The 27032-nt window shown below is 38.5% G+C and overlaps 1 protein-coding gene across 1 annotated transcript in view; it reads left to right on the forward strand.

Annotated features, from left to right (window-relative positions):
- LOC127416750 (ventricular zone-expressed PH domain-containing protein-like) overlaps window positions 1-27032 on the forward strand; it is a 212719-nt gene that overhangs the window by 111842 nt on the left and 73845 nt on the right. The window contains exons 7-11 of the mRNA XM_051656286.1: window positions 6664-6881; window positions 9426-9641; window positions 13394-13731; window positions 22580-22719; window positions 23287-23421. Of these exons, the coding sequence (XP_051512246.1) occupies window positions 6664-6881; window positions 9426-9641; window positions 13394-13731; window positions 22580-22719; window positions 23287-23421 (1047 nt within the window). The remainder of the gene's footprint in view (window positions 1-6663; window positions 6882-9425; window positions 9642-13393; window positions 13732-22579; window positions 22720-23286; window positions 23422-27032) is intronic.

The following is a 27032-nucleotide window of genomic DNA, read 5'->3' on the forward strand; positions in this document are numbered from 1 at the left end:
ATAGCGAGGGTCCCCGATGTGAGTTTCCTCAGTTTCACTAGCTGCTGCCTATCTGTCAGAAAGCTGGTGATCCATCGACAGATTGGGGTGGGCACAGAGAGCTTGGTCAGTTTGGCTGAGAGAAGATCAGGCATGATGGTATTGAAGGCTGAACTGAAGTCCACAAATAGGATCCTTGCAGGTCTGTCGAGGTGTTGCAGGATATAATGCAGTCCCATATTGACATCATCATCCACAGACCTGTTTGCTTGGTAAGCAAACTGAAGGGGGTCCAGTAGGGGTCCAGTGATGTCCTTCAGGTAGGCCAAAACCAGTCTCTCAAACGACTTCATGACCACAGATGTGAGAGCGACAGGTCTGTAGTCATTAAGTCCTGTGATTTTGGGTTTTTTGGGGACCGAAATGATGGTGGAGCATTTGAAGCAGCAGGGAACTTCACACTGCTCCAGTGGACTATTGAAATCTGGGGGCCAGTTGGTCAGCGCAGACTTTCAGACAAGCAGGTGCAACACCGTCTGGGCCTGAATCTTTCCTAGTTTTTGTTTCTGAAAGTCCCGGCATACATCCTCCTCACAGATCATAAGTGCAAATTGAGTAGCTGGAGGGGGGGTTCCAGGAGGTGTTGGTGTGTGTGTGAAGTGAATATCAGAGTGGGGGAGGGGTGTGAGACTGGGCTTTTCAAACCTGCAGTAAAACACATTCAGTTCATTAGCCATTAGTTGACTCTCTACAGAGTGAGGGAGAGGTGTCTTGTACTTGGTGATGCTTTTTAGGCCTTTACACACAGGATTGTTGCAGGATTGTTGGCTGAAAACTGGTTTTTCATCTTTTCAGAGTAGCTTCTTTTAGCCACACTGATTTCCTTAGTAAGTATGTTCCTGGCCTGGTTGTACAATATTTTATCCCCACTTGTGTAAGCATCCTCATTGGCATGACAAAGCTGTCTGAGTTTTCCTGTAAATAATGGTTTATTGTTATTTAAATATAAAAATGTCCAAGTAGGGATGCAGTTTCCTATTAAGGTGACTCATAAATTTAAATGTCTTGGCGTCTGCATTACAGAGACATTTCTGAAGTTGTTTATAGGAAACTTCCTTCCACTATAAGTGAGAGTTAAGCAAATTTTAAAGCGTTGGTCTTTGCTTCCTTTATCAACTGCGGGTTGCATTAACTCGATCAAAATGACTATATTACCCAAATTCTCATACCTGTGCATTCCATCATTTATCTCCAAATCCTATTTCTGTAGGCTAGATGGTATTCTTTCTTCTTTCATTTGAGGTAACAAGCCTGCCTGCCTTCGAAGGAGTCTTCTGCAGCTTCCCAAAATCTTGGGTGGTATTTTTCTGCCCCACCTCCAGTGTTATTACTGGGTAGGGGTGTAATGGTATGAAATGTTCACGGTATGATAACCTTCACAAAAATACCACGGTATTATGGTATCATGGTATATAGGTCCCTTGCTAAAATTATTAGCAGTTTAATATTTATGATATATATTTTCTGGAAATAAAGTCACACCTGATCCAAATCGCGTTGTTCAGAGAAAAAAAAAAAACAGATAAGTTGCATCTCTGTATTAGTCACACTGACCTGGGAGCAGCCACCAGAGTCCTGACTTCCCTTCATCTGCTCAGAAGTCAGATGCAGTCTGTTATGAAAATTTAATTACATCAGGAAATACAGATCTCTATGCTTTGTAACTCTATGCTGTATACAAATAAACAGCTTTTAGTCTGTGAGTAAACAGTATGCCTTTTGTATTCTGTTCCCATAACATAACGGTAGAGACTGTATATCTGTGGATATTTCAGATATTTGAAACTTCTAAGCTGTGCATTCATTATACAGTTCACTAACTGCTTGTTTTTACTATGAGTGTTGTGAAACGTAAAATTTTTTAGAAAAATAATGTTATTATGGACAGAATATTGAAGCTGGTTGCATAAAATACTTTGTAAAGGCAAAATATTCTGAATTGGCCACTTTAAAACGCTTCTACCATCTCTATGACTGATGTTTTCATCTGTTTGAGTGTAAGCATACAGTATATGGTTTGGTGTGTGTGTTTGAACAGCCATGCAGTTAACGCATGTGGCTTTAAAAAAAAAAGTGACGGTTGAGTGAAACAGGAGGATTTGAGTTTATATGATGCTGTGTGAATGTAGCCGATTCTCTCTTAATTTAACTGATATTTACAATGAAAACTTTCATTACTAATACCGTGAAAGCAATATCGTGTATTATAAATGTCAACGGTTTGATAACCATCTCTTGTGTTATACCATGAAACCATGGTACCGTTACATCCCTAGAACTGGACCTCAAATCTGCATCCGATACTACATTGAAGACCCACGGGCGCATACTCCATCATGGCTTTCTATTGAGTGTGCCTCTTGTAAACCATTATCACTGGCCACCCTTGTGTTTGCCCCTCTTTCATTCTCATACGTTGAATGTACTACTAGTCTTGTAGTTAGATCCACTTTGATTTGGACTCAAACGAGGAAGCATTTTGGGTGCCAATCTTTTTCATTCCGGTCCCCTATCTACCTTACTCATTTGTTCAAACCATCCACGACAAACCTTTTTGGTCTGGCGAAACCTTGGTGTTAAAGATTTTAATGACCTGTACAATGGGGGACTATTCCCCTCTTTTTAGCAGCTATGCAAAGTTTAAGTTGCCGAAAAATAATTTCTTTCATTATTTACAAGTTTACTACTATCTGTAAAATCACTCCACATTTTCCATCTCAAACCCCACAAATTCCTTACGATCATATTTTTGATGGCCCCCAAATCCTAAATGGCACAATATTTCATATTTACAGTAAACTAATTTCTCTCCATTGCCTCTCTCTTCACATGGGAGGTGAATCTGGGGTTTGACATTTCCGAAGAGTGGTGTGAAGACATTATACAGGGTGCATGGGTCATCTGTCTGTGTGAGGCATGGTTGGTTACAGTGTAAAGTAGTACATTGTGTACATTGGACTGAACAATAACTGTCTAAATATTTTTCCAACAAAGACACTTGTGACCAATGTAAATGCTCCCCAATAACCTATGCACATATGTTTTGGTCCAATAGCAATCCTAAACTGATTTTGGTCAGCCATATTTGACACAATTTCTGCTTTTCTCAGCCAGTCTATTTCTCCAAGCCCTATAGTGGCCATTGTTGGAGTTACTTTTGACTCCTACAGTCCTTAACTGAGGTTCAAGCTGATAGTGTCGCTTTAAATTTTATTTTATTTTTTTACATATATTTTATCACCTTTTCTCCCCAATTTGGCATGCCTAATTCCCAATGCGCTCTTATTCCTTGTAGTGGCGCAGTGACTCGCCTCAATCCGGGTGGTGGTGGACGTATCTTCTGAGACAGTCAGCCTGCATATCTTATCACGTTGCTTGCTGAGCGCGTGTGGAGGCTCATGCTGTTCACCGCGGCATCCATGCACAACTCACCACATGCCCCACCGAGAGCTAGACCACCATATAGTGACCACCAGGAAGGTAACCCATGTGACTCTACCCAACCTAGCAAACGGGCCAACTGGTTGCTTTGGAAGCCAGGCTGGAGTCACTCAGCACACCCTGGATTTGAGCTTGCAACTCCAGTGGTAGTAGTCAGCATCTTTGCTTGCTGAGCTACCCAAGCTCAATAGCAAGACGTTTAATACTGCTTAATCGGAAGGACCCCAAACCACCCATGGTAAGACATGGGGTTCATGATGTGCTCATGATGTATTTTAAAAAAATACATTAAAGAAAATCAGATACTCTACAAGAGGCTCCTCTAAGAAATACATCAAAGCGTGCGGTCCTTTTCTGGACAAAGTGAGGGATCACATACAGTACAGCTGCCCAGCCTTTGACTACTGGTTCCTCTGACATTCACTTAAAAGACATTTTTCTAGTCATTTTTACATACAGTGTTGAAATTCTTTCTCGTATCCCAGCTTAATATTCAGAGTCAACTAAAAGAATGGCATTTATAGGTTGATTTCACCTAAAAGTGTAACACTGTAGCTCTATTCACTGTATTGCATCCTGTATGGCTGAAAACAACTTGCTTCACAACTTGCTTTTGGCACCCCTATGTGGACATTACACCCAGAAAATGGAGCTCACACACAGCCCTTCTACCAAGGGAGCCTACAAGGTTAGCAGAAATTGCATAACAGCGGTCCCCTAGACACTTTATGGGCTTTTTTTAAAAATAAATTTTATGGATGTTTGAAGAGGAGATGCTTCAGTGTGCTGAACAAACTGCCTTTGTTAGGAAACAGCTCGACACTTAATAAACTGACTGCCTGTTCGCTAATATTTAACATGTTTAACACTAAACAATCATTTTAAAATGAACTATTTGTGGAGTTTACTACAATAAAAATACCGTTTTATAAAATAAGACACAAGACATTTTTGGCAATAGGTAGGTGTCAGATTACGGCCCAGTTCATTTGTATAGTATCCGCAAATGGTGATTTACTGTCGTAACATGCTAGTTGACTGTTACTCTCTCTCACTTATGGTAAAAACGGTCTCAGAAGATCTCTAGCTCACACGTGCCCATATGTTTAACAACACTTACTGCTTTGGCCACCGGGTGTTTCGAATTTAGGTAAGCACAGACCAATTTAAGCCTATGAAAGTCAATTTACTGTTTCCGATTTCACTGTGAGATTAGTCCCATCTAGCTCAACACAGCAACATTTACTCAACAAATGTTTGTACAACCAATGGAAGACAGTAGGAGTTTTCTGGAATCTGTTTGAAAACAGTGATTATTTTTGAAATCCTGCTTGGTTGCGCTAGTGGCACAGAAATTGCACACTTCAGCCTTAACTTTATTGGACGAGCAAGTCGATTCTCAATATTCTGACTAGATATCTCTTTAATAAAGAAGGACATTTACAGTAGATGTATCTAACACATGCTTCATGCACCAGTTATGCTTTAGACGACAGCTTGTACGTTCATGTAAATGCCTTAAATAGTGTTCTTTTATCAGGAAAATTTCATAAGCAATTGAAGAAAAATCCGATCAACATCGTTTTTCTTTGCCTTTTAACAACTTTATTTGTATTCTTTCAGCTTATTCAGTGTGTGACAATGTTTGTTTAAAGTATAATTTAAGCATTAAATTATGTTGGCTAATAAAACAATAAACCAAAAGAGGCTGTTTGTTTCAGTGATTGTACTGTGTTTAAAGGGATAGTTCACCCAAAAATGAAAACTCTATCATCATTTATTCACCCTCATGCCATCCCAGATGTGTATGACTTTCTTTCTTCTGCAGAACACAAATTATAATTTTTAGAAGAATATTTCAGCTCTGTAGGTCCATACAATGCAAGTGAATGGTGACCAGAACTTTGTAATCCATACAACTCCAGTGTTTAAATCCATATCTTCACAAGCAATATGATAGTTGTGGGTGAGAAACAGATAAAAATGTAAATCTCTTTTTTTTTTTTTTTTTTTACACTAAATCTCCTCTTTCCCTTTCAGTTTTGCATCTGAAAGTCACGTTGTGCCTGTTTAGTTTAACTTTTGCATGAAAATGAAAGTGGAGATTTAGAGTAAAAAAGGACTTAAATATTGATCTGTTTCCCACCCAGTCCTATTATATCTTATGAAGATATGTATTCAACCACTGGAGTCTTATGAATTACTTGTATCTTTCCTTTATGTGATTTTTGGAGCTTCAAAGGTCTGATCACCATTCACTTGCATTGTGAGGACCTACAGAGCTGAAATATTCTTCTAATATCTTTGTTTGTGTTCTGCAGAAGAAAGAAAGTCATACACATCTGGGATGGCATGAGGGTGAGTAAATGATGAGAGAATTTTCATTTTTGGGTGAACTAACCCTTCAAGGGAGTTCTCCACTTCATGTCATACCTATGAACACCCCTTGCTTTTATAAAGTGTTACATGACAATATTGATATGATAGAAGACACCAGTGTTTAGTGTATAGCTAAATGTATTAATAACAATAATCAGAATAAACAATTCTTCCAGCAAGTAATATAAATGCAGGCTGTTTATGGTTTCCAAACAAAACAGCATTACTATGGACACATTAATATAGTACACTTAAGTGGGCCTGGGTAGCTCAGCAAGTAAAGACGCTGACTACCACACCTGGAGTCGCAAGTTCGAAACCAGGGCGTGCTGAGTGACTCCAGTTAGGCTTCCTAAGCAACCAATTGGCCCGGTTGCTAGGGAGGGTAGAGTCACGTTGGGTTAACCTCCACGTGGCTGCTATAATGTGGTTCTCACTCTCGTTGGGGCACGTGGTGAGTTGTGCGTGGATGCCGTGGAGAGTAGTGTGGGCCTCCACACACGCTAGGTCTCCACAGTTATGCACTCAACAAGCCACGTTATAAGATGCGCGGATTGATGGTCTCAGACGTGAAGGCAACTGAGATTTGTCCTCCACCACCCGGATTGAGGCGAGTCACTACACCACCTAGAGTGCATTGGGAATTGGGCATTCCAAATTGGTGAGAAAAGGGGTACAAAAAATTTGTACACGTAACGACTTTGAACACTTCTTGGAACTCACCATATTATAATGACTTTATTATGACTGTAATGACTTTTATTGATTAATAACCGAATAGCTGTCTATTATTGTTATGTGCAGGTCCAGGCTCGCGGGGCTCTGCAGTACTTGGTATCTCTGTTAGCGAGTATGGAGCACAGCGTCCATCACACACTAGTACTGGAGATCCATAGTCTGACTGATCGCTACACCTCCATTCTGGGCGGAGGGGGAAAAGACATTTACCGCATGAGCAACAGTTTCACCGCCATCGCTCGGCTGCTGGGATGCAAGCTGGAAGCTGACAGTGCAATGAGCAGGTACATGCACAGGCACTTTCCCAATTCTATAAATTTCTTTGATTTTCTGAATAGCCTTGACATGTTCCAAAATGTGCTTTTAAAATCCACATGGGTTTTATAGCAGTAATTGAAATTTTATTGTAATCCGCAGGTTTTTGTCTTCATTTCAAACCTGATCATTGCAAATCAATGTTTTGCTGTTTCTTGGCAGAACAGTGATGAGGTTAAGAGCTTTACTTCAGACAGACATATTTGTTAGTTTCTCTGCTTCTAAGGCTCTCTTGAGAAAAACTGGTAGGAAGGATGACAGAGGTAGAAAAAAAAGAGAAGGAAAATGTGGATTAGAGGAAAATGTTTTTTGTTTTAAAGAGGACATATTACGAGGAATCAAATTCTCCTTGATTTTTTTAGATAAAAAGCTTAAAGTACTAGAAAACATGTTACTTTCAGAATTCAATATTATTCTCTCCTATATTACTTTTAAAAAACTGTTGAACAAATAAAAGGTAGGTATATGGTACAACATTAGCAAAATAATTTTTGTATATGTATTTTAATATATGTATATTAACAATAATATGTTTAGAGATGTAATAATAATAATTAAAAAATATATATGTATATGTTGGCTTTGCAGTAAACAGGGGGTGTGTAGGTACATGTATGGTGTTGAATAGGAAGGACATTTTGGGCAATTCTATATTTACTACTAGTTCCAGGCTACCGTGAATGGCAGCGAACCAGGGCACCACCCCGCCCCACACACACACACCAGGGCCCCCACTCCACGGCTCCCACTCCACACACAGCACCACCGCAACAACCCACCCCCAGATAAAAGGCCATGAGTCCTGCCTTTCAGGAACAAGCTCTGCTTCTCAGGTCCCTTTGGTTGGTGTGGCCATCACCATTGCTACCTGGGTGAAATGTAATCTGGGAGCCCCCATTTACCAGTGTCCCCAGTTGTATTGCCTCTTTAATTGTTGGGAGCACAACTTCTTTCCAGGGTCATTGTTACCGGTGTGGTCAACACCACTGCCGCCTGGGGGGATGATTTTGAGTTCTGTTGGGGTTTATTTTGTGAAAAATAACCATCTGACTCCTCAGTATCCAGCCTATTACAAGACTATATGCCAAATAAACAAATAAATGGACATTAGACATTGATTTGTGTTGAAATTATGTAATTACATAAAAAGAAATAAATCGCTGAACGGCTAAAATCAACCTCCAGTTTGCATCCGAGTTCTTTTGGTGTTTATTTTGTAATTAATGAATGTCTGACTGCTCATTGTGCATCTTATTAAAAGACTACTTTCCAAATAAATAAATAAATGGACATTAAACATTGATTTGAGTTGAAATGATTTTTTTAGTTTACTTGTAGAGATCACACAGTGATCCGAGAAGCAGGAAAGATGGCTCAGATACCCAGATGAACGGTCTGATACGTGGATGTGCACTTGTTACTGAGCAATATCAGATTGCTAGATGGTGCCATTGACCAATCAGAAGAGCCATATAATAAAACCAGTTAATTTGGATGTTTACCACATGAAGGACATTTTTAACATGTTAACATTTTCTTCAGTGTAATGAGAAGAAAACCGGATAGATACTATTATTCCTAAACACCAGAAGATACTAAGGATATAAGAGTAAAATGTGTTAAAATGTGCCTGTCAAACCTTCTGGCTTTGAGTGGCGACCTTCCGCTTTGCATATCCCTTTGAAAAAGAAAGAAGAAAAAAAAATAATATTAATAATGTGCAGCTGAAGTTTATATTCAACAAGATCCCTGATCATTTCATTCTGACTTGACTTGAAGTCAAAATTATTGTCCAGCATGACTAAATCAACCTTGCTACATTAAGTTAGACCAACAGAAATCATTTTTAGGGTTAGATTAAGTAAAAATAGATCCTTAAGGGGACCTCAAGGGAAAAAACTAAAATAATAATTATACTTAAAAAAAAATTTGTATGGTAAAAGACACTGGCTACCACCCCTAGAGTTCGCTAGCACGCTAGTTCGAATCCCAGGGCATGCTGAGTGACTCCAGCCAGGTCTCCTAAGAAACCAAATTGGCCCGGTTGCTAGGGAGGGTAGAGTCACATGGGGTAACCTCCTCGTGGTCGCTATAATGTGGTTCGTTCTCGGTGGGGCACGTGGTGAGTTCAGCGCGGATTTCGCGGTGGATGGCGTGCGGTGGATATATATATATATCACTTAAATTCAGTACATTTTTATCAAATAATTCAGTACATTTTTATCAAATAATTGAATACTGTATCCGTATATTTAGACATAAATATACAGATTTTTATCAAATAATTGAATACTGTATCCGTATATTTAAACATACTAGAAAAATTGCTCAGCTGTACTAAATCATTCCACTGGGAGTCTAGTACAACCTTCAGTAAAAATGTTTTTTTTTTTTTATGTGTAACTACTATATAATAGGCCTAGAGTAGGCCTATAATCTATATAATGTGATGCAGTAAGCAGTACACTAGTTTTCCAATCGGAACACAACCTTAATCTCTGTATGTCTGGCAGAGGAGAAGAGAAGCTGGATTTGTCCCGACCGTGTGAGTCTAGTTCTGAAGTGTTTGCTGGGAGCAAGAGTCTGAAAGTGAAGATCCAGGCATTTGAGCAGAAGATAGGTGAGGAGGGGGTGGAGTCTGACACAGAGGACAGGTCTTCAGGACCTCAGAGACGCCACAGCCTAAGCCAGGCATTACGAGATGAGCGCAGAGAGATGAGATTCAACAGGTGGGTTTAACCTGTAGAGTCTTTCAATTTTACTTACTCAGCAAATGTAATGTCTTTTATACTTACATATGTTAACATGAAGTAGTGAAAATGTATATGTATTTAGAGCTAAATGTGATTTACAGGTGACACGTGATGGGAAACTGGATTTTTCTTTCATTTGAAATCCTAAAGAATTTGATGTACACAACACAAAGCTCCCTCCACCATCTGCAGGGATCATTTGTTGAAACTAAGCAGCAAAAATGGCACGTTCAGAAATGTTTATGGTTATGACATAGCAATCATTGGCACATTAACATATGACCGCCCTCTTTCGGGGAGTATGTGGCTACCCCCTTTAATTAACGAGTTTGGTTAATCCAAACACTGTCAAGCTCCTGATGTTTGCAGACGACACCACTGTCATCAGCCTCATCCGAGATGATGATGAGTCTGCATACAGAAGGGAGGTTAAACAGTTGGCTGACTTGACACCAAGTTGGCTGTCATAACAACCTTGAGCTGAACACGCTCAAAACGGTGGAGATGATTGTGGACTTCAGGAGGAACATCCCATCATTGACCCCCTCACCATTCTAAATATATATATATGTATATATGTACAGTGTATATATATGTATGTATATGTGTGTGTGTGTGTGTATATATATATACACTACTGTTCAAAAGTTTAGGGTCACTTACTCATTCTTTATTATTATTATTTTTCACATTTTAGAATAATAGTAAAGTCATCACAATTATGGAATAATAGAAATGGAACTATGGGAATTATGTTGTGACTAAAAAAAAATCCAAAATAAATTAAAACTATGTTATATTTGTGGCCCATTGCCTAGAATTTGCAGAAATGTACTCTTGGCATTTTCAAAACCAACTTCTTGAGGTATCACCCTGGGATGCTTTGTGTGTGTGTGTGTGTGTGTGTGTGTGTGTGTGTGTGTGTGTGTATGTATATTTGTGTGTGTGTGTGTGTGTGTGTATGTGTATATGTGTATATATATATATATATATATATATATATATATATATATATATATATACATACAGTATATTGTCTATTGTGTAGTCTATATATACTTTTTTCTTTTCAATATTTATTTATTTTTTATTCAATTTTTAAATATTTTTTAAAAGTCTTGTTGCTGTTTTTGTATTGTTGTGTACTGGAAGCTCCTGTCACCAAGACAAATTCCTGGTATGTGTAAGCATACTTGGCAATAAAGCTCATTCTGATTCTGATCAGTTTCTGACCTCACTGATGCTCTCACTTGTGTCCGATTGGAAGCAAATACATGCATCTATATTTCAACATCAGGTGGAAAGCCCTTCCAGAAAAGTGGAAGAATTTATTGCAGCAAAGGGGGAATTGATGCCTATGATTATGAAAGTAAATGTTCATCAAGCACATGTGGTGTCCACAAACCACATGTCACCAAAAGGACATTGCTTGTGTGATATTGCTTTTATATCATACCATATGTGTACATTGATTGATATGAGTCTGCCCACTTTACACATCAACACTAAATCTGGTTTGCAGAGGAAGTTAGCAAATTATATGAGAGGTCAGAAGTCATCATGACATCAAAAATAACCCTGTTTACTTTATTAATAGACATTCCTGGTATTATTTTGGCATGATTCATGGGTGCGTGTATTTCCAAAGAAAAAATGTTTTCTTAGTAATCCATTATCAAAATTTTCATCCACTATGAAACGACTTTCCTTCTCGGATGACATCACAGATCCCTCTTGCTTTTCAACCCCTCACCTCCAAACACCTGGTGCCATTCTGGTACAAAACACCCGCTTTTTATGATCAAATCAATTCCCAATGGATGAAATCAGCCACCCCCCCTTACTTTTTTTCTAGTTGAATATCCTGTTTCACTCAGAACTTTGTCACATTACAGATTACAGAAATGAAATGTGTTGCATATAGTGTTTCATGTTGACTTAAAAGTTAAAGCGAAAACGTACTTAATTCTAAGGGTCATAAAAAACTGAATTATTACATTGATTGGCATTGTAAGTGCATATTTGATAAAAAAATTACAATGGTACAAAATTATGGGCTTTATTTTCATGAGTGTGCAAAGTGCAGTGCTATGTGCAACGACTGTGCGCAATGTCTTATCCAATTTTCAGGATAGCTCTAGGGCTGGGTATTGATACAGATTTCCAGATTCGATTTGATTCCGATTTGCAAGCTCTCGATTCGACGGAACATCTTTTACTCTCAACACGCTGTGAAATGATCTCGCTGCTGAACACTTCACCACTAAACTACACAATTACTGGTGAGTGAAATGTTAACATTTACCAGCCAGTTGCCAAATATATTCACTCCAGTCGCATAGCGCGAAATTTGGTTGCAAATGCGAGTGATTTCCTCTCATTGTAGTAGAGGATTGCGCATAGAGTAAAAGATCAGTCTTGTGATTTAAGAATCGAGATTGTTCAAATGAAGATCGAGATTAATCAAAAAATCAATATGTTTACACACCCCTAGAGAGTGCTAATTCTAATTGCAATTTTCGTGCCAGCGCAAAGCACAAGTGGGCATGGGTGGGAGTGTTTGCTCTGCTATGGGTGTGTTGTAGGTTAATGAAGTGGTGCAATTTGCTATTTCAATAAAACATTTCTTAACTCAGCGCAAAGTTTAAACTCACTTCCTGCATTTTCAGTTTGATAATCCACCAGCAGGTGGTAATAAAGTTCATGTCTAAACTGTTTAACTGTGTTAAACTATCTATAGGTCATGGATTTATTTTTCAATGATTGTTATTATGTTTAAATTTACAATTGTATTTATGATCTAATATGTATTGGTATTTTTCCACCTGTTATCGTAAAGTGCTTTTTAAGTCACCTCAAAACGGGCCGGTGGAAGAAGTTGGAGAGAGTAAATTGTTTTTGAATTGGTAGGATTTTTTGACGACTTCATTATTTTGATTATATTTTCATTTCTTTTAAAGAGTATTTTCAATTTAGAAGTATTTTTGGTTTATTTTTTTTTGTGTTTTAGTAAGTAAATTACATTTTTCAAAATCGAAATCGACCGGTAGAAGTGAAGTACGTGCCGATATAATCACTGTTAATACTAGCCGTGATTTGTGTGTCAGTAGATGAAAATGTTTAATAATACTTACATTCTCTGTAATTCAACAGAACGTACATCCAAATTCTGATGAGAATCACACTTTCCATGCGTATAAAAGAGAGTGTCCCTGTCATAGAAACATACTCAACAATCATTAATGCAGTTAATGCACAAAAGAACGTAATTTTCAGTTCGTCTAATTCATTGCATACAGTCCATTTACACTACCAACTTCTTATGAATGTGCTGTCTTTGTTTATATCAATGGTGCTTGAGAGAATCGACTATATATGGGACACAGACGGTGGAATAATAATCGTAAACCTCAGAATTAAATTGCACTTTATCCAGCCCATTTTCACATTGCGCAGGCAATTTCGCCAAACCTACTTGTGTCTAGACTTAGCGCATGATTGCACGAAAATACCAAAACTTCATGACCATGCCCACTGGCTTTGTGCTTATGACTTATGGCATAGCGCTGCACGTAACGCTAGCGCTCTTAAAATAGGGCCCTATATTCTACATATTCTAGAAGAATATGGCCTTTTTGATGTAACTCACAGACGTCACATGAAAATGAACTGACATTTGAGTGCTTGTGTATTTTGACTCTTTTTGAATGTTCTTCTCTTACATTCAGGTCAAAAAGTCTGGCTCTTCACACTGTACGCGCACAATCTATTAACTCTGACAGCAGTCCAGAGGGAGAGGGGGTGGAGCTGAGTTCAGAGCCCAATCCCTGTGAGGCCAGTCCCAGCCCTGTCCCCTCCACACTGGAGGAGAACCACACACAACCCACAGAGAGTAAACTTACCCAGGATACATCTCCAAACAGTGAGGGGCAGAAGGTGGAGTCAGGAGACCCTAGGGAGGGTGATCGACTCTGGACCCACCTGAGAGACAACATGGAGGAAATCAAAACCGTCTTTGCAGAAATGATCAAACAGATCCCCGTACCTGATCACTGTGTCATTGAAGGTAACGTTGCAACCCAGTTCAAAATGCAGTGTCTCTTGATATATTCAGAGGATTACATGCCACCTAATTTTCAGGTCTTACAAGTCAACATGAAGTAAACATTTCTTTCTTAATACACATTTCTGCACATTATTCCTAAGAAAAAAACCTTTTAACCTTTCATCAAAATGCACTAGTTGGGAAAATTGCCCGTTCCACACCAGAACAGAGCCAGACCTGAACGCGAGTTTGCAATGGATCGTGGAGGACTACTCCCCTCCCAAAACAAAGCCGTCAGAGGAGTCCTCCACAATTGACTACAAACTCATGGTCAGGTCTGGCTGCGTTCTGGTATGCAACAGCCACTTTTCCTGATCAAGTCAGTTGCCGACAGATAAAATCAAGTCCCATCCTAATTTTATTTTTCTTTGTTGAATGTCCTGTTTCAGTTGGAAAATACGTCACATTACAGAAATAAAATGGGTTGTGAATGCTGTTTCATGTTGACTTAACTTGGAATCCTGGTCTTATAAAGCTATAATTATGTTATACAAGTATGTTATAACTTCTCTTGACCTTCTTATGTAAGCTTATAAACACTTAGAACTGCCATTAATTATGGGTTTTACTTTGACAAAGTGAATAGTTCGCCCAAAAATGAATATTCTGTCATTATTTACTCTACCCTAAGGTCGCTCAAAACCCATATGACTTTCTTTCCTCTGTGAAACACAGAAGGGAAATTTTTTAAAAGTCTTCACAGTTATATGCCATATAATGGCAGTAAATTGAGAAAAATAAACATAAAACCACAATTAAAATAATCAAAATGACTTGTGTACTATATTCCTAGTATTTTGAAGACATAGAGTCACTTTGTGTGATGAACAGAATGAAATGTAATTAAATAATTAAATAATAAAGTGCTGAAAAAAAAAATGCCGGCTGCGTTGATAACCTGATTGGTTTGTCATGACCAAACAACATCCTGTCACAAGAACCACTGAGGTTTGACAAACTGCTTTACTTTATTTAATGGAGTTCTAATTGAAAGTTTGGGAGGAGCATGTTCATTTTGTCAGTCCCAAATCATTGGTATTTTAATTACTGATTTCCTCACTATGGTCAAAATTGTACAACCCTTACCACACACTCCCCCTTTAATTATATTATTTTCTATTATACTGTATATTAAACATGTTATAAACTTCTAATAATAGTTTACCCAAAAACTATTACTACCCACCATCATGATTTTCCAAACATATATGGCTTTCATTCTTCAAGATTGTTGCTTACTGGCCCAATTCAAAAGCGATATTCTGATCCCTACTGTAGAAATGACTCTGGATCCACCTTTAATGTAAGTCAAGGGGATTTTTTATCGTCCACCAGCCACAAAATCAAAAGTCCAATTTACTTAGAAAAATTGTAATGCACCTCTCCTCAGCAAATAACATTACACAATGTAGTATTACACACTGAAGTTTATTACTTACACTGGAAGCCAAAAGTTTGGAATAATGTACAGATTTTGCTGTTTCGGAAGGAAATTGGTACTTTAATTCACCAAAGTGTCATTCAACTGATCACAATGTATAGTTAGGACATTACTGATGTAAAAAACAGCACCATCACTATTTGACAAAAGTAATTTTTGATCAAATCTAGACAGGCCCCATTTCCAGCAGCCATCACTCCAACACCTTATCCTTGAGTAATCATGCTAAATTGATCATTTGGTACTAGAAAATCACTTGCCAGTTGAAAGCTATTTGGTTCATTAAATGAAGCTTAACATTGTCTTTGTGTTTGTTTTTGAGTTGCCACAGTATGCAATATACTGGCATGTCTTATGTTCAAAAATGGTCAAAAATGGCAAAAAAAAAACCAGCTTTCTCTAGAAACTCATCAGTCAATCATTGTTTTGAGGAATGAAGGCTATACAATGCTTGAAATTGCCAAAAAACTGAAGATTTCATACAACAATGTACACTACAGTCTTCAAAGACAAAGGACAACTGGCTTTAACAAGGACAGAAAGAGATGTGGAAGGCCCAGATACAACTAAACAAGAGGATAAGTACATCAGAGACTCTAGTTTGAGAAATAGATGCCTCACTGTCCTCAGCTGACAGCTTCATTGAATTCTACCCGCTCAACACCAGTTTCATGTACAGCAGTAAAGAGAAGACTCAGGGGTGCAGGCCTTATGGGAAGAATTGCAAAGAAAAAGCCACTTTTGAAACAGATAAACAAAAAGAAAAGGTTAGAGTGGGCAAAGAAACACAGACATTGGACAACAGATAATTGGAAAAGAGTGTTATGGATCTTAACCCCATTGAGCTTTTGTGGGATCAGCTAGACAGTAAGGTGCATGAGAAGTGCCCAACAAGACAGCCACATCTATGGCAAGTGCTACAGGAAGTGTGGGGTGAAATGTCACCTGAGTATCTGGACAAACTGACAGCTAGAATGCAAAGGATCTGTAAAGCTGTCATTGTTGCACCTGGAGGATTTTTTGATAAATTCATTGAAGTAGATTTAGTTCTGAACATTGTTTTTTTTTTTTTTTTTTTTTAAATTGTAATACTAATTTTTCATGTTATTAATGTCCTGACTATACATTGTGATCAGTTGAATGACACTTTGGTGAATAAAATTACCAACTTTTTTCCATAAGAGCAAAATCTGTACATTAAATCACCTGACCATACACTGGCGGCCAAAAGTTTGAAATAGAGCAAACCCTAACCATAGTGTGAGCAATATTAATAGTGATGCCTTATCAAGCACCACTTATTAACAGTATCAGGCTAAATTTCTGTCAGTTTGTATGTAGTATAAAGGAGCATGCTGAGTATGATACACTACAGTTTTAACTGTGTGTGGCTGACAGAATGGAAAGGATCCTGGCTCTGGTCTCCAGATGCACAGCTATTTTAACAGCAGCTCCCCTGCTCTGGCCTGTCTCTCTGCCTCCCCTTCATATTATTCAACATCTATTCCACTGACAAACAGCCAGCCAGTTGATCAGTCTGAGACCTGCTGTGTTGGGAAGACATGTGCGCATATGTGAGCATGTTTGTGTGCATGTCAGCATGATAGATTCAGTGCCGTCATACCAGATCATTTAAAACTTCGGCACAATATGGTGAAACTGTCAGGCTCTGATTTTTTTAAAGATTTTTTTAAACAGTGGCAGCCTGTAATGAACATGTACAATAAGTAAAATTCTCAATTTATAATTCACACAGAAGAAAATACAGTAATATGAACACATTAAGTCATCACACCACTGATGGACTGAATACTATATGTATAAATCAGAATTTCCAACTGCAATTATCTTGACCATGGTAAAGTAAACCATGGTCAAGATATTTGCGGTTGAAAATGTGGTTTTCGTTTTAGTATACATCAGCCACGCTCAAGACTGGCCCATTTCATTCGAGCACTGGAGAGAACTGCAACTTAAAACATTTTGCACAAGTTAAAAACAATGTTTAAAACATTCAAATATGACATAATTTGGACATAAATGTTTAGAAGGCTATTTTTATCTTAGAGTTTTAGATGTTGTATGATTATCAGTGTGGTATTACAGTTTTTATACCCATAATATAAAACTACCCATTGATGACATGCATCAAAGTAATGACCATTGATGCATTTTATCAATGGGTATTCTATGTATTCTCCATTCTCAAAGTCTCTGCATTTCCACAATGACAGCATCATGCACAGCGTGAATCAAATTAATACCTGCCTTTTGTTCGTAATCATTTGCTATCACAGTATGCATTTCTGAAATTACTTTCAGGCTTGGTAAATCACTTTGGGGGTGCAATTTAATCCATTTGTTTCAACACCGACCTTTATTTTGAGCATTTGGAGGCACACCCCTAAATTGCATATTCATTTTGTAGAAACGCAAAAATTGCCAAGATGTGCTATTTTGCACATCTGCAGGATGCAATCCTCAGAAGGCTATATCAGTAGATCAGCTTTGACCTTTTTTGCACGTGCTATCACATTTGCACATGTCTTTATACACGCTAACCTTTAGTAAATCAGGGCCTTGGTGCATGGGCCAAGTGTCATTAACATGCATTAAAAGGAAAATATCAGAACTAAAACACAAGTTCTGTATTGTTTAAGAGACACACCTGGAGGGTCGAGGGACATTGAAGCAGGGCCACATAATCAAACCCCAACACATAAAAGCAGCATGAAACCAACTGCACTCTTCTTTACCCTCACAATGCCACTGAAGGCCAAAGAGAATGGATGATGTTTATAGATGGTTATAGAGAAGTACTGAAGATGTTGCATGGTTTGTATAATCAGTAGGCAGAAAACACAGACACAGTTATGTGTAGTGGTTTACCGACATTGGTTTTTCAATGGCTGAGCATTCATGAAAATACAACAATTGTTTCTTGACTTTTTTTTTTTTTTTTTACTTAAAAACATTTTACACTGATCGATATTCGGTAACAACTATACGTAAACGTGCTAAACTGGAGCCTCATTTTTTATGGTTTGATTGGTTACAGCATTATTTTTGCTGATAACTTACGGCTGTTTGGAGAAGATTATGTATACAGATGAAGTCAGAAGTTTACATACACTTAGGTTGAAATCATTAAAACTAATTTTTGAACCACTTCACAGATTTTATATTAGCAAACTATAGTTTTGGCAAGTCGTTTAGGACATCTACTTTATGCATGACATGAGCAATTTTTCCAACAATTGTTTACAGACAGGTTGTTTAACTTTTAACTGACTATATCACAATTCTAGTGGGTCAGAACTTTACATACACTAATTTAACTGTCCCTTTAAGCAGCTTGGAAAATTCCAGAAAATGATGTCAAGCCTTTAGGCGATAAGCCAGTTAGCTTCTGATAGGCTAATTGGAGTCAATTGGAGGTGTACCTGTGGATGTATTTTAAGGCCTACCTTCAAACTCAATGCCTCTTTGCTTGATGGTAAAAACACCATGGGACCACGCAGCCATCATACCGCTCAGGAAGGAGACACATTCTGTGTCCTAGAGATGAGCGTATTTTGGTGCGAAAAGTGCAAATCAATCCCAGAACACCAGCATAGGACCTTGTGAAGATGCTGGAGGAAACAGGTAGACAAGTATCTATATCCACAGTAAAACTAGTCCTATATCGACATAACCTGAAAGGCTGCTCAGCAAGGAAGATGCCACTGCTCAAAAACTGCCATAAAAAGTCAGACTACTGTTTGCAAGTGCACATGGGGATAAAGAGCTTACTTTTTGTAGAAATGTCCTCTGGTCTGATGAAACAAAAACTGAACTGTTTGGTCATAATGACCATCGTTATGTTTGGAGGAAAAAGGGTGAGGCTTGCAAGCCGAAGAACACCATCCCAACCATGAAGCATGGGGGTGGCAACATCATGTTGTGGGGGTGTTTTGCTGCAGGAGGGACTGGTGCACTTCACAAAATAGATGGCATCATGAGGAAAGAGAAATTATGTGGATATATTGAAGCAACATCTCATCAAAATCTCATCCCAGGCCATCCGTGTCCTGAACCAAGGACAACACCAGGACTGGGTTCACTATTCAACACTTTGAAGCAATATACACTCTACATTATCATATTATTATATATGATTATTATACATCTACAACATCACCTCTATAACATTAGTTATATACTGCACAATTGCACTTTACCTTGCACATGTACATATTGCCAGTCAACTGTTGCTGCTACCACCTTTACATCTGTCATGATGCACTATTTCATACTCATATGCATACTTTGTACATACCGTATATTTCTTCTTTCTCCTATTTTATTGTGTTTTTTTAATTCTATTTCTACTCCTTATCTATATATACACTATATTGCCATAAGTATTCGCTCACCCATCCAAATAATTGAATTCAGGTGTTCCAATCACTTCCATGGCCACAGGTGTATAAAATGAAGCACCTAGGCATGCAGACTTCTTCTACAAACATTTGTGAAAGAATGGGCCGCTCTCAGGAGCTCAGTGAATTCCAGCGTGGTACTGTGATAGGATGCCACCTGTGCAACGACAAGTCCAGTCGTGAAATTTCCTCTCTACTAAATATTCCACAGTCAACTGTCAGTGGTGTAATAACAAAGTGGAAGCGATTGGGAATGACAGCAACTCAGCCACGAAGTGGTAGGCCACGTAAAATGACAGAGTGGGGTCAGCGGATGCTGAGGCGCATAGTGCCAACTTTCTGCAGAGTCAATCACTACAGACCTCCAAAGTTCACGTGGCCTTCAGATTAGCTCAAGAACAGTGCGTAGGGAGCTTCATGGAATGGGTTTCCATGGCCGAGCAGCTGCATCCAAGCCATACATCACCAAGTGCAATGCAAAGCGTCGGATGCAGTGGTGTAAAGCATGCCGCCACTGGACTCTAGAGCAGTGGAGACACATTCTCTGGAGTGACGAATCACGCTTCTCCATCTGGCAATCTGATGGACGAGTCTGGGTTTGGCGGTTGCCAGGAGAACGGTACTTGTCTGACTGCATTGTGCCAACTGTGAAGTTTGGTGGAGGGGGGATTATGGTGTGGGGTTGTTTTTCAGGAGCTGGGCTTGGCCCCTTAGTTCCAGTGAAAGGAACTCTGAATGCTTCAGCACACCAAGAGATTTTGGGCAATTCCATGCTCCCAACTTTGAGGGAACAGTTTGGAGATGGCCCCTTCCTGTTCCAACATGACTGCGCACCAGTGCACAAAGCAAGGTCCATAAAGACATGGATGAGCGAGTTTGGTGTGGAAGAACTTGACTGGCCTGCACAGAGTCCTGACCTCAACCCGATAGAGCACCTTTGGGATGAATTAGAGCGAAGACTGCGAGCCAGGCCTTCTCGTCCAACATCAGTGTCTAACCTCACAAATGCGCTTCTGGAAGAATGGTCAAAAATTCCCATAAATACACTCCTAAACCTTGTGGAAAGCCTTCCCAGAAGAGTTGAAGCTGTTATAGCTGCAAAGGGTGGGCCGACGTCATATTAAACCCTATGGATTAAGAATGGGATGTCACTTAAGTTCATATGCGTCTAAAGGCAGATGAGCGAATACTTTTGGCAATATAGTGTATATAATTTTAGCGTAAACTGTGGGGAGAAAAGTCGTACCAATTATTTCACTACATGTCGTACTGTGTATGGTTATGTATGTGACCAATAAAACTTGAAACTGAAACATCAGCCAGGAAGTTAAAGCTCGGTCACAAATGGGTCTTCCAAATGGACAATGACCCCAAGCATACCTCCAAAATTGTGGCAAAATGGCTTAAGGACAACAAAGTCAAGGTATTGGAGTGGCCATCACCAAGATCTGACCTCAATCTGATAGAAAATTTGTGGGCAGAACTGAAAAAGAGTGTGCGAGCAAAGAGACCTACAAACCTGACTCAGTTACACCAGTTCTGTCTGGAGGAATGGGCCAAAACACCAGCAACTTATTGTGAGAAGATTGTGGAAGACTACCCAAAACATTTGACCCAAGTTAAACAATTTAAAGGCAATGCTACCAAATACTAACAGAGTGGATGTAAACTTCTGACCCACTGGGGAATGTGATGAAAGAAATTAAAGCTGAAATAAATCATTCTCTCTACTATTATTCTGACATTTCACATTCTTAAAATAAAGTAGTGATCCTAACTGACCTAAGACAGGGAATGTTTTCTATGATTAAATGTCAGGACTTGTGAAAAACTGAGTTTAAATGTATTTGGCTGAGGTGTATGTAAACTTCTGACTTCAACTGTATGTACATACATCAGCAAAAAAATATTTACTCAGAAATGACTAAAAGGTGAAAACAGAAAATGTGCTTTATCCATTGACAAGTAGATTTGTAGATTTTGGAACTGTTACATGAGCAAAATATCACTTCTGCCAGCAGTTGTTTGGAGCATGACTAGTCTAGTGGGCCTACTGTAAGATGGAGCAGTTTAGGTACTGGGTACTTTTTTAACCCTTGTGCGTCAATAAAAAATAAAAGTTACTCAGGAGGTCCTTTGTGGTAAAAATTTCCACGTCAAAAAACTGCCATAATAATATTATATATTAATATTATTTTCCACTTTTAGTTAGAAATTTTTTTTAACCAACATCAGTCCTGATCATAACTACCAAATATTTATTCATTTTCAGGATTTTAACCCTTTAAATGCCTGTTTGTTTATATAATGCCACTGTTGTTTTTTACACACACACACACACACACACATTTCTGAATACACACATACAAAACACACTCTGACATCCATTTTAACACATCCACACAGTTTTAGCTGCATCATTTATTCAATTGGCATGCAGTGCTGTATAATACAGCAAACAGAAAATAGGAAAAAAGCATGTATTTGCTCCATAGGCTAAACATGAGAAAAATGGCACCATCTGGTGGAAAATATAAAAAATTAAAATTTTGACACCAGGGCTCCAGAATGAAAGCATAATATCATAGCATTCATGATTTTATGCTTTAATGGCACTGGGATCAAATATTACAGTTTTAATGGGGACATTTTTGTCCTGAAGATCCTAAGTGTAACTATTTTGTGTACACAATGTATTATAGATGTATTTTAGGAACTGAGGTTGAAATATCAAAATTCTCCCAAAAATACACACCTTTGGCAAAATTTATGCCGTTGGCATTAACACAGCCAAAATGATCGGAAAAAACAAAAATGAAAAAGACAAAAATGTCCCGAAGGTCGCACAAGGTTTAAGTATTTTTTCATGTTTGGAAAGGAGATTACATTTATGGCTAAGACATTCATAAGCAATTAATACTCCTGTGTTTGTGTTTGTATGTTCCAGATTCGTATCGTGGCTGTGTAGCCAAGCTGTCATTCTCTTGTCCACTGAAGGGACACTACTGTCTCTATGCAAAGTCCTGTTTCTCTCTGTGCAGCCGTCAGCCACACCTGTGGATCCAGATCATGCTATTGTCACTGCAGGTAACACTCAACCTTGTATCTGTGTACATTACCTTTACACACTAAAAAAGAGTGTAACTAAAAGTGGCAATGGTTTTATAGTAAGTTAGACATTAGATGAGTGAATCATTACACCCCTACTGTTTATCATTATGTTTTTCATTCCGTTATGTTTTATTAGCTGTATTTAGTGTATATTTATTTGGTTGGATGCTGTTTTTCTTTAAAAAAAGAAACAGTTTTTCCTGTTTTCCTGTTGTTATGGTTTCTATGCTGATAATTCCTCCACATCAAAAAAAATCATTGCTTATTTTCACTTATTTTAGTTGAGGCAAATCCCTCATTTTGAGCTTGTTTTTTCAGACAAAGTTTTTTTATTCTTGAGAGATCTGGTAATACTGCACCTGGTACAGTATATCGCCCACCCTTAGCACATAGTATTGTCATTTAACGCTACGAAAAAATAAAACATTTTCTGCTCAGAATGAACCGAAATGAAAAACATTTAGTTTTAGTCCCTGATTGTAGTTTGTTAACACTGCAGTGTAATGTGTGTGTGTGTGTGTGTGTGTGTGTGTGTGCGCGCAGAGTAAAGTGAGTGAGGCTCTGTGCTGTCAGGATGAGTGTGTACAGCAGTTGAGGAAACTCTGGGAGAAAACACAGCTGACAGGAGCAAACAGCTTTGAGCTGGCCATGACCCAGACGACTGTTCCTCACAAGAAGGTGAAGTCCTCTACTGTACCTCTCTGTCTCTCTATTGCTCTACCTTTTTCCTGCTCTCTCTCTCCTACTTAATCTCTCTCTCTGTCTGTCAAACACACACAAACTGACATGCACGCACTCACTCAGCAGCTCTCCACATGAGAAATTACACTGTATTTGTCCTCACACTACAGCTCATCTGTGGCCCACCTTCTTGATCTTTTACCTGTGAGCCAACAATGATGATAAAAAGAATAGTTCAGCCAAAAATGTAAGTCCTGTCATCATTTAATCACCCGTGTGTAATTCCAAACCCATATGATTCTGACTAAAGGAGAAAGATGGAGGAATGTTGAGTAGAATGCTCTTTCTCATACAGTGAAAGTAAATGAGGACAAACAATGTTGAGCTTCAAAAACTACGAAAGCACCATAAAAATATAATTAAAAACTAGGGATGAGCATGAGTACTCGAGTACCCGAGTACTCGGAAGCGACAGCAATGATCGATCATGAAAAATGATCGATAATCAAAATGCTTGACATGACTTTTCACTGAATTCGAAATTCAGTAACAAATACCTGACAACTATACTCAAGCGTGTCAAAGAGGGGCCTTTTTTAATTTTGAGATTGATTATTGTGACGACAAGGAGGGCGTGGCCGGGCCGTGATGGAGCACGGCCAGCACTGAATCAGTTGATCAGTGGGAGAGAGAGATAAGGGGCAGCTGGAGATGCCGGTTTGAGAGAGAGAGAGACGCACATGGCCACATTGCATGTGTGTCTGTTTATGTTGGTTTTATGTTGAGTTTCTTATTAAACTTTATGTTTACTGTTCAGCCAGTTCCTGCCTCCTCCTTGCCCACCTTTACTTGTTACAATTATGTTGTTGATTTTCAGTAATCAATTTGGTACCTCAATTGTCAGCAGAGACGTCTCACAGCAACCAAACTGATAAACGATGCTGCAATGCTAGTATTTGTTCTACATGTTTAAGATAACAAAAGAACATTTAATCCACCGTGTTTTGAACATCTGTCATTGCTAAACAAGTTTTATTTTCATATAATGTAGTAACTTTGACTCATTAATGTATATTATTTAATAAAAGTGAAGGTTTATCATTGATTGTAAATCTCCCTCGGTGCCGACAAGTTTGCGTGATGTCACACACCTGCATTTCAGCGAAATCTGAGCTGAAGATTTCCGCACGAGTTGTAAGTCCAAGTTTTCCCAGTATGAAGTTTAAAATTCCGAGTTAAATGGGAGGAAGCATGAATAATCACAGCAACTAACTCCAACAGAGCACAGCATGACTTTCTGTCTGGGTCAAAGACAGTGCTCCAAACTCTAGAGAAGCGTGCACACACGCACAAGGTGAAATCTTTCTATTAAATATCTAGATGAAGCACAGCTGAATGTAACAGAACGTACCGTCTTCAAAACTATTTTCAACTTAACTCTGCATTTTAGAAACGCAATGGTTATGGCGTCTCCAGCCAAGGCAACTGCGGTTTGCAGATACACAGTTCAGATACAGTGGTGCGCACCTACTAAGCTTATTACGGTAACCTGAAGAAAGAACAGACGCACATTCTTAGCATTGTTTCAATGAATTGGCCAGTGAGTTTTTACATAATGACAAAATATCATGCATTATATTTTGATTATGCCCTCTTTTGTACTTCTTGTAACAGACTACATTACAACAGCCTGTGTTAATGAATAGATGTTGGAACGACACAGTGCAATAGCCAAAGACGTTTTACATATATGTACATACTATATATGTATATGTCTATGTATGACTTTTGGACACTACTCTATACCAGTACAGTAATATAAAATTACTTCTATTGTGATGTAAGAGTGGTCATATCTCTCACAGCTAATGTGTGTTTATGTAACACCGACCTTCTTGTACAAGAAAAATGTATCTGCAAAGACTAATAAAGAAACACTATTGAATTGAGAACTGAATGAAAGTTGGTATTTAACATTAAAGGACTCAGACTCACCCTGTTATAGCCACATCCATAGTGGAAAATGGCCACAGTCCAGGATTACCAGATAATGCATACTGTTAGTGGTCAAATGTCATGATAACCTCTGAGACTGTAATGTTTACCCCTGTTTATTTCCTCATTATAGTGGTATGTAAAGCTAACTGCTGGGCTGATCTTATCAATCATTGTAAATGTCAAGTCAAGAATAATTATAAAGTGCAGCTGGTGTCTTTGGTGCCTTCATACGGTCTTCTTCCTTTTTCCCCCCATGTTTCTAAATCTTGCGTCATTTATCATCCAGAGAAGAACTTCATGTTCACATGGGGCACATGGAATATGTTTGTATTGGGCACACATGCACAAGCACACTGTGAGGCAGGACATTAGCAAACTTTTCTTAAACACGCTCGTAAACATCTCCCAATTGATGGCCTAACCCCATATGCCCTTTGATTTATTCTTTTGCCAACTCTTAAAGAGCTAGCTTTGCCAGCATTAAAAGGGACATAATGAAATAATGAAAGGGTTTTCTTGCACTTTTTAAATAAAAGACTTTGTACTATCTAGACATACAGTACTAAAACATTCACAACACCATTAAGCTGCAAAAATGGGTCATGCTTATGGATGTCAATGAGTAAACGATGTTATTTTCATTCTTTAACCCTGTGGCGGGGTGAGCAAGAGACAGCCACAGTGGATGTGTCTGCCGTCTTTGCGATGCATGGGGCTATGTGAAAGAAGTGCAGAGGGGGGTAAGGTCCAGGTACACTGGCGGCCAAAAGTTTGGAATAACGATTTTGCTGTTTTGGAAGGAAATTGGTACTTTAATTCACCAAATGGCATTGAACTGATCACAAAGTATAGTCAGGACATTACTGATGTAAAAAACAGCACCATCACTATTCAAAAAAAGTCATTTTTGATCAAAATTCACAGCCATCACTCCAACACCTTATCCTTTTTTTATTAACAGTTTTTATTGATTCCATATAGCAAATTAAATAAACATGACAGAATATGCGGAATCAAATTATATGGGACTATAATCCTTCCCCCCGAACACCCCCCCCCCCACACACACACATAACCAAGCACCCCAGAAAAATCAACTGAAAATATTTAGAAACATAAAAAAAACATAAAAGGTATACTTTCAAAAACAAAAAATAATAAGGTTGCAACACATACATTCAAAACTACATGTCTCTCTCCACTGCCCCTCCCCGAGAGCCTTCTAAAAAGGCTAAATAGCTGCCCCATTTCTTGTTAAAAAAAAACCATGTTGCCTAGCCTTCTATATGACATTTCTTCAAATGCCACTACACTTACCATCTCCATGTACCACTCCTGAAATGAGGGTGCTCCAGCTGACTTCAATCCCCTAAGGATGACCTGTCTGCTGATCATAATTTTCAGCAGATAGGACTCAATTTTTATGTATTTATCCCCTATATTAATGACTGCCCAATCACCTGAAATACAGAGTCTGGGGCAAAAAGAAATTTGAGTGCCCAATATGTCACACATAAAACTCTGAACCCTCAACCAAAATTCTTGGATTCTAACACACCACCAAAAAACATGGGTTGTGTCCCCATCTTCTGATTGGCATCGGTGGGTGT

The sequence above is a fragment of the Myxocyprinus asiaticus genome, chromosome 26 (assembly GCF_019703515.2).
Source record: "Myxocyprinus asiaticus isolate MX2 ecotype Aquarium Trade chromosome 26, UBuf_Myxa_2, whole genome shotgun sequence".
NCBI lineage: Eukaryota > Metazoa > Chordata > Actinopteri > Cypriniformes > Catostomidae > Myxocyprinus > Myxocyprinus asiaticus.